Genomic DNA, 14,035 nt, shown 5'->3' on the forward strand with positions numbered 1-14,035 from the left:
AACAACTATAAACACGTGCAACTAGGATGACCAGGTGTCCTCTTTTTTTAATGTGCGACTGCAAGGTAATTAATGTAAGATTATCCTCCAAAACTAAAAATTTAAACAGCATCCCACCTTTTGATTGGCTTTACAGGGTCTCAGTAAAACATGGCACACTCAAAGGAGCTTTAATCATCTTTCTTTTCCATTTTTAGTGTTCCATTCATCCTTCATCAGTTTGTCTTGACCATGTCTACGTGACTAAATTGACTAATTGATGCTGCCGTCTAATTGGTTGATGATATGTTTATGTTAAATGATAGTTGAATAGGTTTACCTAATGGGTGTACCTAAGAGCTATTTTGCATAAACAACCTGCTTGTCACTGGTAGCATTACAGTATATTGATGTCACATTGTCGCAATGACGAATAACACCCCATACATTCAGCTGTGTGCATTTGTTACAGTCCAAGTTGTTATGTAATGCAAATGTGATTCGGATTTAAGGTATTTTGAAATGCTCTTAAAGCGTCTTGGAAATCGTTTTACACTTTCATAATACTGTTGGCTCAGCTCTTGTGCCGCTATGTTCAGTCAACCTGCTGTTGTTAGTTAGGGCCACTGTTTCTTAATGTTTGAGAAAATGTGTGAAATGATTGATGAAATTAGTGTTTTTTTTGTCTGCTGCATTTTATAAGCCCTTTTATTAAATTATGTTTTATTTTTCTTTATTAATTTATACATTTGGACATTTATTGCATAATATTGTGATTTTATTATCCAATTCAGGGTCAGTTGGTGTACCTACACCAACTTTCACAGGGCAAGAGACTAGGTATATCCTAAACAGGTTGCAAGTAAAAAAAAAAAAAGAGAAAAAACAAACAAAATTTGATCAGTTTCAGCATCTTATGTCTTATTGTCTTTGTAGATCTTTTTGCATGATTTTTAAATCATTACTTTCATATTTACTTGTCCAAACCTATTTTGGGAAACATGATTGTATATTTGCTAACCATTATAAACACCTCTGGAACTACAGTTACTTGGTGATGATCTGATCTCTTTTACCGTCCTTTGTAAACAGATGATGCTAAACTTAAAGGTCTTGCTGCACCCAGTAATCTTTCAATGAACCAGACTTTAGAGGGACACAGTGGTGAGTTATTTTGTATTAAGTATTTTTTGGCCAGTTTTAGTTATAGGATATTAGTATTCACAATTCTAAAATGAGACATCAGAAAATGATCTAATATTCAATAACTGCCTCCCATGCAGGTGCAGTGCAAGTGGTCACGTGGAATGAACAGCATGAAAAGCTGACGACCAGTGATCAGAATGGACTCATCATTGTGTGGATGCTTTATAGAGGTGATTATTCCATCCAGCTTGTACTGCTGCTCCTGGTGCAGCAGTATAAGCAGAGACACCCAGACCTCCCTTTCCCTGACCACATGCTAAAGCTCTTCCAGGAGAAGACTCAGGCGTTCCCAAGCTAGCCAAGTGTTGATTCTGTTCATGTTGATGTAGCGTCTTCAGTAGGAGAAACGTTTTATCACTCATCTAAGTGACTTCTTCAGTCTCAGCTGGCTGCAGGTTTCACCAGGCTTGTAAACAGTACATTTGCATTATGAAACTAGCACCACTGACATACAAAGGACTGTGAGGTCCGTTTCTTGATCATTAATATGCAAATTGTCATGACCGTTCATGAACTACTGATCAATGGCAATTGATCAGTGGCCATGAGTACCATTCACAGAGAGTTGGGTAGTACCTTCGATTAAAGCATTGTAAGATGGTGAAAGACGCACCCTCAGGGCCTCCCATCAATTCAGAAATGGTCTTTCCCTTTTTATGTAAATGGTCTCCTTGACTACCCGCTCAAACCAGCGTTCCTCCCTGTCCAGGATGTGTACATCCTCATCATTGTCCTGGCCTGAGGAGTTAGCTCGTCTGTGTTGTGCCATCCACTTAGCCAGAGATTGTCTGGCTTCCCCGATGTTTAAATCATGACAATCCTCCTGGGACTTTACAGCGCACACTGAATTACTCTGTTTGTGCCGGGGAACCCGATCTTTGGGGTGGACCAGTTTTTGGCACAGCATGTTTTGGGCTTTGACAGCCACAGAGACACGGTGTTTAGAGAAAACGTGTCTCAGCTGTTCCGATACTCCAGACACATAAGAGATCACTAAAGGTTTTCGATTGGGCAGCAGTTGTCTTTTTTCTCTCCTGGATTGCTCGGAGCTTTCTTTAAGTTCCTTCCCAGCTTTGACAAATATCCAGCTGGGATAAGCACATTTACTCAGGGCCCTCTTGATATGATGTTCTTCTGCTTCTCTGGCCGCTGTATCTGTGTTGTAGTGTCCTGATGACACCCAGTTTGTGCTCCAGTGGATGATGAGAGTAAAACTTTAAATACTGATCCGTATGCGTTGAAAGTTGATCTCACAGCCCACATCCTGCCAGTGTCTTCCAGGTTACTTCCTTCAGAATCCCACAAGCTCGCCAAGCTTCATAGGGCTCCTTCCACAATCTGGTTCACACTTGGTTTCGAACTCATACAGTAGCTCAGGTTCCTTCCTCATCAGATAGGTGAGATTTAATGTCCTTATAAGCAGTTTTAGTAATTGGGGAGCGAGCCAGTAGAGCCTCTGACCCTGACATTGACCTTGGGTGTGACCCAGTCGACATGGCATCAGATACCTATGCCCCCTCTTATGGGTGGTGGATCCACAGGAGAATGAGGTCGTCCGTCTTTTGCGCTGAGCCAAGCCCAAGTTGTCAGGCAGTCACGCTCAATTACATACTTTCACTCTGTGTCTGGGTACAGCGTGACCCAATGGTAACCACATGCCGGACAGAGTAAGTATGTCCTTAGTTCTTTTCTTTATTAGCATTATTTGATCATTACTGCATGCAGGCAAAATACAGAAACAGGTAAAAAAAAAACATGTCTTTAACATTTTTTTTTTGGTCTATTAAGGTGCATGGTATGAAGAGATGATCAACAACAGGAACAAGTCAGTAGTGAGGAGCATGAGCTGGAATGCAGATGGTCAAAAGATCTGTATTGTGTATGAAGATGGGGCTGTCATCGTTGGATCTGTAGATGGTAAACTGCTGCTTACTTAACAAAAATAATATTTGTGGAATTTTCTGAGTATGTAAATATGAATATATCCTTTATTATATATCCTCATCTCTTAAGGAAATCGGATTTGGGGTAAGGAGCTAAAGGGAAGCCAGCTTGCTCATGTGGCATGGTCGCCGGACAGCAAGATACTCCTCTTCGGCATGGCAAATGGTGAAGTACACATCTATGACAATCAAGGAAACTTCATAGTAAGTTTGTAAGCTTAAAAACAGTTAATTCTGTATGCTACTAGAATAGCTTTGCATGATTCAGAGTTGAACATAATGCTGTTTTTTCTTATAGTTATAGTTCCTTATAGTTGAGCAAGTTAATGAATTGTCATAAACTCTAGTTTTCTAGCTACCTTAATTGTTTCCATCCCCATCTCCGCCTCTATTCCACTGTGATAAAGTATGACAGAAACTAGCATGACCATAAATAAACATGAAAACCAGCTGAGACTCGATATAAAACAAGTGCATATAAAAGTATTAAATAATGCAACTATAATATTTTTTATTTTTATTTTACTTCACTGTGACTCAAGCAGAGGAAGGATATATGCTAACTCTTATTGACTCGTGTTGGCTTTCAGATGAAAATGACCATCAGCTGTCTTGTCAATGTGACTGGAGCTGTCAGTATAGCAGGTATCCACTGGTATGCAGGAAGCGGGGGTTACGTCGAGCCGGACTGTCCATGTCTCGCCATCTGTTTTGACAATGGAAGGTGTCAGATCATGCGTTATGAAAGCGATGAAAGTAAGCCACAAAAACAAAATTTAATTTCAAATTTCGTCACTCGTGTTAAATTAAACCTTTTTACAGTTCTTTTTTTGGTGCTCATACCCCTTTTCTTCAGACCCAGTGTGCATTGATACTCTGATGAATGTGGTCAGTATCCAGTGGAACCACTGTGGCAGTGTGCTGGCAGTGGCCGGTTCCCTTCGAGGTGCAATGGAGAAAGAGTTCAATGTGGTGCAGTTCTACACTCCGTTTGGAGAGGTGAGCATTATGGCTTTGATATAAGATGGGATTTTGCTGTTCTATATACCATCTGGTACTGTCATTTGGATCCAGGTTAAGCATGCATGGGGAGCTGATATTGTTGGAAATCTTGGCTCAAAGTTCACTGATCAGAGGAGCCTGATTTTTGACTTACATAATTTTATCTAGACTTTCAACACATTTTGTACTGCTTAGTACAATAATCAGTAATCCTCAGTAATCTACGAAAGGGCAACAATATCAGCATGATCTCAGTACTGAGGAGAGTCTGTACCATAGAACGGATTTAATCGATAAAGAAGATTTTACTCTGCAGCAACAAGCAAACAAACCCACTACACCAAATTAGTTTGTCTTCAACCATCTCTCCTACAAATGCACACTTTTTTCTTTTAAGCTAGCTTTGTGTAGGGGACCGATGGGTCATTTCAAGAAAATAAGTTTATAGTTGAAACACTGAAACTTAAAAAACCTGAAAAAGATGAAAAACCACTCTTATTCATATACAAAAATGGGCATTTCATATTCCACAGGTCTGATGAAAGAGTCAGTTTATAAAGATAACAGTCTTCCTGCAAGTCTCTAGACAGTGGAATTAGAACAGCAATTTTCTTTTTATTGTTGTTGTTGTTTTTTGTTTTGTTTTGTTTGTTTTCACTTGCTTGTCAGCAATGCAAACCAAGCTCTGGATATAGATGTACAGGGACGATTCCAGGGAAGCAGTAGTGCAGTCTATTAGTCAGTCCCAGTGGGTGTTGGACTCCACCCACAAGTACAAGCCAGCAAGAGCTTGAGAGATGGATCGGTGCAGCATCAGTATTGTGGATGTGGATGCTGTATCAGTCTGTTTTGGTGAGGAGAGTTAAAATGTACTTCTGCTGTCACCTTTGACCACTGTTGGTAGTTACTAAAGAATAAAGTCTGGATATCTTTGAAATAAGTGTCAGAAAATGGATAGACAGTGTTCTTAAAGACAGCCAAACACTGTCTTTTAACTTTGTGCACATTTTGGACTGAAACCATTGTGATTACTGAGAAGAACTCTTTGGATGTTTGTACTTCACAGGTTTGGTTAGTTGAAGTGATATTAAAAAGTTGTGTGACATTTTTTTCGTTAATGATCTTCTTTGTCTGTGCAGCATCTTAGAACTCTCAAAGTGCCTGGGAAGCAGATGTCAGGAGTTGCCTGGGAGGGAGGAGGGCTGCGCATTGCCCTGGCTGTGGAGTCCTTTATCTACTTTGCCAACATTAGACCAGATTATAAGGTGCATGCCAACACATGTGATTCATGAAAAATGTCTTTTGCCCTGGTGAACATGATGGTAAATCTCTAGGTTTATCATTGTTTGGAAGGTTTAATCTGCTTTGATAGCTAAAACAGTAGAGCTAAGCAGTCTATGATCATATGTCTGGGTTTAGCTGTATCTATCCATCCTTTTTCTGTCTTGTAACAGTGGGGCTACTGCTGCAGCACGGTGGTGTACGCCTACACAAAGCCAGAACGCCAAGAGTACTGCGTGGTATTCTGGGACACTAAAAACAATGAGAAGTTTGTCAAGTATGTCAAAAGCTTGATGTCCATCACCACCTCTGGGGACTTCTGCATCCTGGCTAGCAAGGCAGATGACACCCAGCCTCAGGTATGAGCGCCTATAGATTACATGACCTTAAAGTGATAGTAGAAGCAACCAAAATACTGACAGATCTCTGCTGTTTTCAAACACTACAGACTACTTTAATACACAAATTACTACTCTGTATGACTTTAAAGGTACTTTTTGTAATTACCCTCTGCAGAATTTTACTGAAAAATTTGCCACCAGGGGGAAGCCATTTACAAGTGGGTGTGTTCTGCTCTCTGATGTGTGCTACAGTGTAACTTTTGATATTATGTTTTAGCTTCTCACCAGGCGTTGCCTCTTCCTTGGCCACCACTGCAAATAAGAATATGTTAAATAAAGGTTCCACAGACTTACAGTGCTAGTCTTCTACTGGTGCTATTTGGAAAATAGAGCACTAATTTAACTAGTTTTTCTCTTCAACACAGCATGCACATTTTGGAAGTAAAGTCATAGATCTATGACTTTACTATATGATATTATTTCTTTAAATTGTGCTGATAATTTTTATTTTTGTTATTTTTGAAAGTTTAAAAATAATTCTTAAACACAAGAATTTACAAAAAGTATCTTTAAGGTTCATACTGAAGGGCTGGGCGATATGGACCAAAATTAGATGGATGGTTGGATAGCGAGAAAGAGAGACAGAGACAGAGAGGGTTTATTTAGATGGCTTTACATTCCATCAGACCGACTTAGAGACACGGGGGAAACAAATGCTAACAAATTAGCTAACTATAAGAGCTGCAAAACAAAGAGTTAATTTATACCCAGAGTTAAGTTATTTTAACAAAATTAAAAATGACATAAGAAAAATTTTAACAAAAACTTAAATATAACTAAACAGCATAAATCATTTTTACACTACACATTCCACATTGCATTCCCTATAAGGAATACTGAATGAGTTAAAGTAAATTAAGTTCTGAACATAGACAGGTTAACATTAAGTTAACTTCTCTAATAGAACTCATGTAGATTCAATAAATGTCAGATGTAATGAGAATGTATGAAAACAAAAATTTTCTTTTGTTACTTTGTTATTTCTGTTTTTATTTATTAATTGTTGTTTTTAAGTTTTTATGCAGTGTAACTAAGATAAAGATAATTAAAATGTGTTGTGTAGAGTATTGGTGCATAAAGTTACCAACTTTATAGTCTGCAAATGTGGCCAGGGTTTAAACATGAATAAGGCACATGCCATTTTCTGAGTGATAAAAATGATTGTTTTTAATTCCTTGGCTTTGAAGAGTAATTTCCTTCTCAGTGTGCTCCAACTGCAAAACCTTGTTTGCTAAAATTTTAAGTTATTATTTGTTGTTGGACCAGAACTTCAGGTTCTGAGAGTTGGATACAAGCACTGGTGATTCTTTACATTGCTATGAAATTATGTTGCTATATCTTTTAAAAATCAATATATCGCCCAGCCATAGTTGTAGAGTTAGAGAAATCCAGCAACAGAGGTAATAAAAATAGTGGATTTGGACTAGTGTGAGGATCACAAATGTTTCTCTGCTGTTTTGCCTCCTGTTTTTTCTAATCCGTCGCCACACAGGAGGATGCTGAGGTAGAATCTGCGAGTCATGGGAGGGTAATGTACAATTTAAAAGCTCACACCCCCAAAAAAGAGGACAATTTGTTATGACATAAAGTTTTAAATTGACCTGCAGGATAATGTCACTCCATTTTGTGTTTTTCAGTATGTCCTGATTTTGTTCAACTCCATCGGGACACCACTTGACTCAAAATACATAGACATCGGTGAGTTTCATATGATGAGAAATACTTGTGGTGCAGCATTGGTATGATTAAGGCCACTGTTTGTCTTTAAGTCAGTGTGAGAGATCACACCACATTCATAGAGACATAGCTTACATCCTACCTCCAGCCACCCAGCTTCCTTTAGCACTGAACACTGGCTGCCTTTATGTTGCTCAGTGGGCTTTGCATATCCCAACTTGATAAACAGCGTTAAATGAAGTGTGTGTCAAACAGTAGGTCTGGAGACTGTTTGAGAATTTCTCCACAAAATTTAATTTGCAGAAAATGTTCAAGGTGTGCTGTGAGATTGCTGCTGTCACCCACAATAACCTTGAGCATCTGTATGAAATGAGGGTCCTCTCAAGGGCACAGCATGCTTTTACATATTGAGACCCTGATGTTTTAACCACGGAGAAGCTTTGATCTTTTCAGAGCTGGCACTGTTAGATTCACACAGTCCCATGCTGTTATATATTTTAATCTTCTCCCTCATGTGATGCTCACTTTTTTATTTCTTCAGATCCAATGTTTGTTACCATGACTAAAACCCACGTTATCGCTGCATCCAAAGAAGCTTTCTACATGTGGCAGTATAGAGTGGCAAAAAAACTGACTGCCCTGGAGATCAACCAAGTGACAAGAACAAAGAAGGAGGGAAGGGAAAGGTGAGCTCACATGTTGCAAACTGGTCACGGGGACTGGACGGGTATAGAACAAAGCCAGGTATTAGCCAGAGAGTAAATCATGGAAAGATACGGGAAGGCCAGGTCACCACAGTGTTAGAATCTGTGAGCCAGTGGATGAAACCACAGGTTTACTGTCTCACTGTTGCTGTGTGAGACTTGATAATGACGGTGCAATAAAAAGGCTTCATTCATGTGAGTTTCCAGACCAGCGGCTTGGTGTGAACTAATGTTCTGCCAGATCTATCCTAACACCTGGATTACAAGTCACGTCAGGTGAACTAGAAGCTGTTTGCCTGTCTGGCTGTCTGTCTCTGTGGCTCCTTCTCATGTGTTCTGACTTCCTGCACCTCCAGGGTCTATCACATCGACAGCACTCCATCTGGAGCTAGTGACACCAGCCCAGATTTCACAAAGGCCTTCACAGTAAGAACGTTGTGTATCTCCTGTCTTACATTTCAATAAAGTGACACTTCTTCTGTTCTAAACTTAACACTTATTATCTGATTACATTCAAATTAAACACTCTTATCTCTGAACTCTCAAGTGTTTCTGTTAATGCAATTAAAATATACAGATAAATGGCTTTAAAAGTACTTATTTAACTACTGACTGGTGAGAAAAGGATATTTTTTATAATTTAAAGTAAGATGGATTATTGTGATTCTCACGTTGTGTATGTGCACTTATGTTTTATTTCAGGCAACTCGAGATCCCATCTGTTGCATTACAGCTACAGATAAGACCCTGATTGTGGTATGTACAAACCTGAATTTATAAAAGATGCACATGAACAAAAATACAGACCGCAGAAACTTAACAACCTCACACCCCCAAATACAGCTGATTAAAGCTGTAACTATTGCATGTGAATTGTGTGCCTCCTTTCTCTCTGTCTTGTGCTCAGCCTCCCCAAGTAAAGTCTGAATGTGAAAACATTTCTTCATAGTTAAACAAATATTAACCAGAGTTTTCTTCAGTCTGAGAGGCTGGTCTGTGACATGATTAAGCTAGCTATAACTGGAGTTGATTCATATGAATATGTTGTTTTATATGTTTTTTATATAATTTGTATATGTGAATATTCATGTTTTCTTTGCTTGCTGTATCCACGTCAGTCTGGCAATGAACCATATAATGGAATCAAGAGTAAAATAACTGTGTGTACGTCTTCACAGGGTCGTGAGTCTGGCACCCTCCACAGATACAGTCTCCCAAATGTTGTTCTCGTCCAGAAGTACACTTTGAACAACAGAGCCCATTATCTCTCCCTAAACTGCAACTCAAGGTAAGTGTTGGTGTTTTATGGTGTTACAGGTTAGCACCAGTAACAGGTGTGCTTTACTGAGTAATTTTAGGTTGTATTTTTGAGTCTAATGTCGTCGTGTATAATGCTTATTTTTCTTCAGTCGTCTGGCCATAATCGACATCGCGGGTATTATGACTCTGTTGGATCTGGAAGTTCACACTTCCACAGATAATGGGACTGGAAACCAGCCATCCACAGGAGATCCATCTAAGTTTGAGCGCAAAGATGTTTGGGACATGAAGTGGGCAAATGATAACCCTGATCTGTTTGCTATGATGGAGAAGACCAGGATGTATGTATTTAGAAACTTAGACCCAGAGGTGAGTCCTTAAGTAGTATGCCTGATGTACAGCTCCAACTTAGACTGCACTAACATTAATGTTATTCTTAGTGAGGGTAATTTGTTTATTTAAAAAACAGGAACCCATCCAAACATCTGGATACATCTGCAACTTTGAAGATCTGGAAATCAAATCTGTCCTACTTGATGAAATCATGAAGGTAAATGTCTGAAACAAGTTGCATGAAGCCCAAATATAATATGTAATGCAGTCATATTTATTTTTTAACTATGTTTACACAAGTATGTCTGTTTTTGAAAGACTATAAGATGTTAAGGGTGAATATGTAGGCATTTTATTTGGAAAGTTCAGTGCTAGCTAGCTAATCTTGACTCAGCTCAGCCGACTCGGACAGGTCGGTTTTAACACGTATCCACATCATTCAGCTGCTTTTCCAGCGAGTTCCTCATCCTGCACTCAGTCTACAGTTCAATCGCCCTGCATAGGAGCTGTGACAGTAGTTTTCACTTGCTCTGCAAACTGCACAGATCATTACTCTTAACTGCTACAGGTTCTGGTCAGACTGACCAACAGCAGTTTGACACTGTGACCTTGGCAATCACCTAAATTATTGACTATGCCATGGCCCCAGCGACTGAAATTTCAAAATAAAATATTTGACACTGCTATTCTTAATTATCATTTAAATAAGGAATATTCCATTACAGGATCCAGAGAGACCAAACAAAGACAACCTCATCAACTTTGAAATCCGCTCCCTGAGAGACAGTCGGGCACTGATTGAAAAAGTGGGCATTGAAGAAGCTTCGCAGTTCATTGAAGACAATCCTCATCCAAGACTTTGGTAATTAAAAAACTTTCCACCTCTGTTCTTAATTCAATATTGTTTTTTTAAATATATATATGTAGTAATCAAGTCTTTATTTTATCCTTTTCATTCTTTCAGTGTTCTGCTACAATTTCCTTTTGCAGTGATTAAATTTTCTTTGCATGTTTTGGTGCTACATTATTTCTGTAAGCCAAAGAACACTCTCCTTTCTAAATCTGCCAGGCGTCTGCTTGCTGAGGCAGCCCTCCAGAAACTGGACCTTAAGACGGCTGAGCAGGCTTTTGTCCGTTGCAAAGACTATCAGGGCATTGAGTTTGTCAAGCGCCTGGGAAACTTGCAGAGCGAGCCAATGAAGCAGGCTGAAGTGGCGGCTTACTTTAGCAGGTTTGAGGAAGCTGAACGCATGTACCTGGATATGGATCGCAGGTACAGTGGCTTTTTCTGGTATCCCAAAAAAATCTCCCTACTACCTCCCATTTAAATTTCCTGTAGTGAAGTGAATTATTAATGTTGCTCCAGTACATATTTCTTCCCCCATCCTGTGAAATATGGTGCAAAATGACCATGTCTGTCACTGCAGGGATCTCGCTATCAGTCTCAGAATCAAGCTTGGAGACTGGTTCAAAGTGTTGGCCCTGCTCAAAAGTGGTTCTGGGGACAGTGATGATGCTCTGCTTGAACAAGCCAACAATGCCATTGGAGACTACTATGCTGACAGACAGAAGTGGTATTGAAGTTTTATTCACCCCTTTTTTCTGAGGTTGTTGATTCTCTCTTACAATCTAATCTTCAAGTGTTACTGGTTTCATTTTTTCATTTTTTAAACTTTATGATACATGCCCACAGAATCTGTCATTTTCATCCTTCATCCTTTATAGTCTATCAAATCAGATCTGCAGTGCATTCATTTGTGCGGATGGGATGAGGTGGCCAGTTCTCAGTTGAATAAAGTTGAACTTCAGGCTACTTTATGCAAACTAGAGGTGTCCTGTGTAACCGAGTGCCTCTGGATACCTGCAGACAACTTTTAACACATATGCAACCACTTCATGTTAATAATGAAGTGGCTGCTAAGATGTTATGTTAGGCCTTTTCAATCTGATCCTGAGCAGAATGTAATTGAGGAAGACATTACTCGAAATAAAAATGGAGACAATCATGGAGGCAACGAGATGAGAGGGTCTGCGTCGACTGCTCCTGTATGCCAGCCATGAGGAGAGGTGTATATCTGGTCATCAGTTGTTAGACCTCAAATTGTGGCTCTGACCTCTGTTGTTTGTGATTATTCATTTTAGAGATTATGTGCTCCTGTCATACAGTCATCAGATGTGTCTGTCAGTCTGAACAGCTGGCTCAGTCTCACTCGGAGAACACTGGATTTAAGAGCTGACTGAACTGGCATGTAGTGACTATTGTTTCACTTTCAGATTGATTGTCAGCTGATTGTTTACTGCTGTGCAGGAGACTGTCTAATATTTTCACATCTTTTATATTTCGTAAACCATTTTTAACTCGTTATCCAAGTACACTCCTTGTTGGAGAAAATTGTTGGGAAAACATTTGATTTAATCTGAAGCACTCGAACTCTTGGTTGGCAAAATGGATCAGCTGGATTGGGAGAGAAGTGCAGAGAACAGCCGCAGCTTTTTCCCCCCCTTTTTAAAAAAAAAAAAAAAACAACTTTAAATATGATTTCTTTTCAAGGGTCAGTGCTGTGCAGTACTATATTAAGGGTCGTAACCAGGAGAGACTCGCCGAATGCTACTACATGCTAGAGGACTACGATGGCCTTGAACGTTTGACCGCCGCTCTGCCAGAGAATCATAAGCTGTTACAGGTGAATCAGATGCTCTTGGATCAAATATATATATATATATATTAGGGGTGCAACGATACTCGTATCGATATTGAACTGTTCGATACAGTGCTTTCGGTTCGGTACGCATATGTATCGAACAATACAAAATTTTTAATTTATTTTATCAATTTTCCTTCTGACGATGCTGTCTGTGTTGAGCGCTCAGTGAATCTGTGTTCGACTACTCCGCCTAGGCTGCACTGTCGAGCGCAGATCCACTGAGCGCTCAACACAGAAAGCATCGTCAGAAGGAAAGTTGATAAAATAAATTAAAAATTTTGTATTGTTTGATACATATGCGTACTGAACCGAAAGCACTGCATCGAACGGTTCAATATCGATACGAGTATCGTTGCACCCCTAATAAATATATATAAAAAAGAAATAAAAGTCCCTTTACCCTTTTTAACCTTTTGCATAAGCATGCGAGTAGAATTAGTATAATATATTTTTCTGTTACTTGAAGACTTCACGGAGTGAAGTTTGTTGTCTGGCTATACAGCAATGACATTGGAATGTCGTTCGGACTGGAGAAGTGTAGTCGGATGGTAACAAAGAGAGGGAAGGTAGTCAGAACTGAGGGGATTGAACTACCAGAAGGCAACATTGCAGACATAGAGGACAGTTACAAGTACGCATATGTATCGAACAATACAAAATAAATTTTTAAATTGTTTTATCAACTTTCTTTCTGACGATGCTGTCTGTGCTGAGCGCTCAGTGGATCTGCGCTCAGCGCTCAGTGGATCTGCGCTCGACAGTGCAGCCTAGGCGGAGTAGTGGAACGCAGATTCACTGAGCGCAGGGCAAGCTAGCGAGACAGAAGTTAAGCTCTCCTTGCAACATGGCAAATTGAACCTCCCCCACCCTCATTCAGACCTGGCGTTTGGAACTATTTTGGTTTTCATGTGAGGTATGACCCTGAAGGTAAGCGTCATGGACTAAAGTAAAACAGTATGTTGGATGTGCCACGCAAAGCTCAATTACATGGGTGGGAGCTAGTGTGTTAGCGCAGTTAGCTCATTAACGTGTTGGCTGTCCAGCCCCATGCACGGGCCATCTGTGGTAGCTCGTTAACGGAGATTTGCCAACGTCATTTCAAAGAGATTTACGCTGACAGCACTAGTGGGAACACAACAAATATGACTGCACATTTACACCGACATCATCCTAGTGCAAAGACAAGTGGAAGCAGACAAAAACAACAAGCACGCATGCTACAAACTTTACCAGTTATTTAGACAGCCGTTAGCACATGATTCTTCTTATGGGGACCTGATATGTTTAATATGCTGCTGAGAATATAGCCCAGAAGAAGCATATTGTATAGCTTTTATTTTGGAAAGAGCCATTTCTCTGTAATAAACTCTCTTTTCCAAAGATGAGTGATTCCTCAATCAGATACAGGGCTCACAAAATCGCCTGCCCGACGTCCCGGGGCTAGCGATTTTTCCAGTCGGGCTACCAAAATCTATCTCTGCCCTGCCCGTCGGGCTATCGTAGGAAGGAAAAATATATGTCAATGGTTTTGCATTCTTTCGGAA

General features: G+C 39.8%; 1 protein-coding gene across 3 annotated transcripts in view; it reads left to right on the plus strand.

Annotated features, from left to right (window-relative positions):
• Positions 1-14,035, plus strand: part of wdr35 (WD repeat domain 35) — a 28,089-nt gene that overhangs the window by 676 nt on the left and 13,378 nt on the right. For 2 of the 3 annotated variants that reach the window (XM_026152763.1, XM_026152761.1), the window contains exons 3-22: positions 1,072-1,143; positions 1,263-1,355; positions 2,974-3,102; positions 3,199-3,332; positions 3,719-3,884; positions 3,985-4,127; positions 5,270-5,395; positions 5,585-5,770; positions 7,305-7,340; positions 7,450-7,510; positions 8,031-8,175; positions 8,550-8,619; positions 8,896-8,949; positions 9,372-9,481; positions 9,603-9,822; positions 9,923-10,003; positions 10,512-10,648; positions 10,856-11,059; positions 11,214-11,360; positions 12,338-12,470. In XM_026152763.1, the coding sequence (XP_026008548.1) occupies positions 1,072-1,143; positions 1,263-1,355; positions 2,974-3,102; positions 3,199-3,332; positions 3,719-3,884; positions 3,985-4,127; positions 5,270-5,395; positions 5,585-5,770; positions 7,305-7,340; positions 7,450-7,510; positions 8,031-8,175; positions 8,550-8,619; positions 8,896-8,949; positions 9,372-9,481; positions 9,603-9,822; positions 9,923-10,003; positions 10,512-10,648; positions 10,856-11,059; positions 11,214-11,360; positions 12,338-12,470 (2,447 nt within the window). The remainder of the gene's footprint in view (positions 1-1,071; positions 1,144-1,262; positions 1,356-2,973; positions 3,103-3,198; positions 3,333-3,718; positions 3,885-3,984; positions 4,128-5,269; positions 5,396-5,584; positions 5,771-7,304; positions 7,341-7,449; positions 7,511-8,030; positions 8,176-8,549; positions 8,620-8,895; positions 8,950-9,371; positions 9,482-9,602; positions 9,823-9,922; positions 10,004-10,511; positions 10,649-10,855; positions 11,060-11,213; positions 11,361-12,337; positions 12,471-14,035) is intronic. The other variant, XM_026152762.1, reaches the window with a different exon arrangement.

The sequence above is a fragment of the Astatotilapia calliptera genome, chromosome 19 (assembly GCF_900246225.1).
Source record: "Astatotilapia calliptera chromosome 19, fAstCal1.2, whole genome shotgun sequence".
Taxonomy (NCBI): Eukaryota; Metazoa; Chordata; class Actinopteri; order Cichliformes; family Cichlidae; genus Astatotilapia; species Astatotilapia calliptera.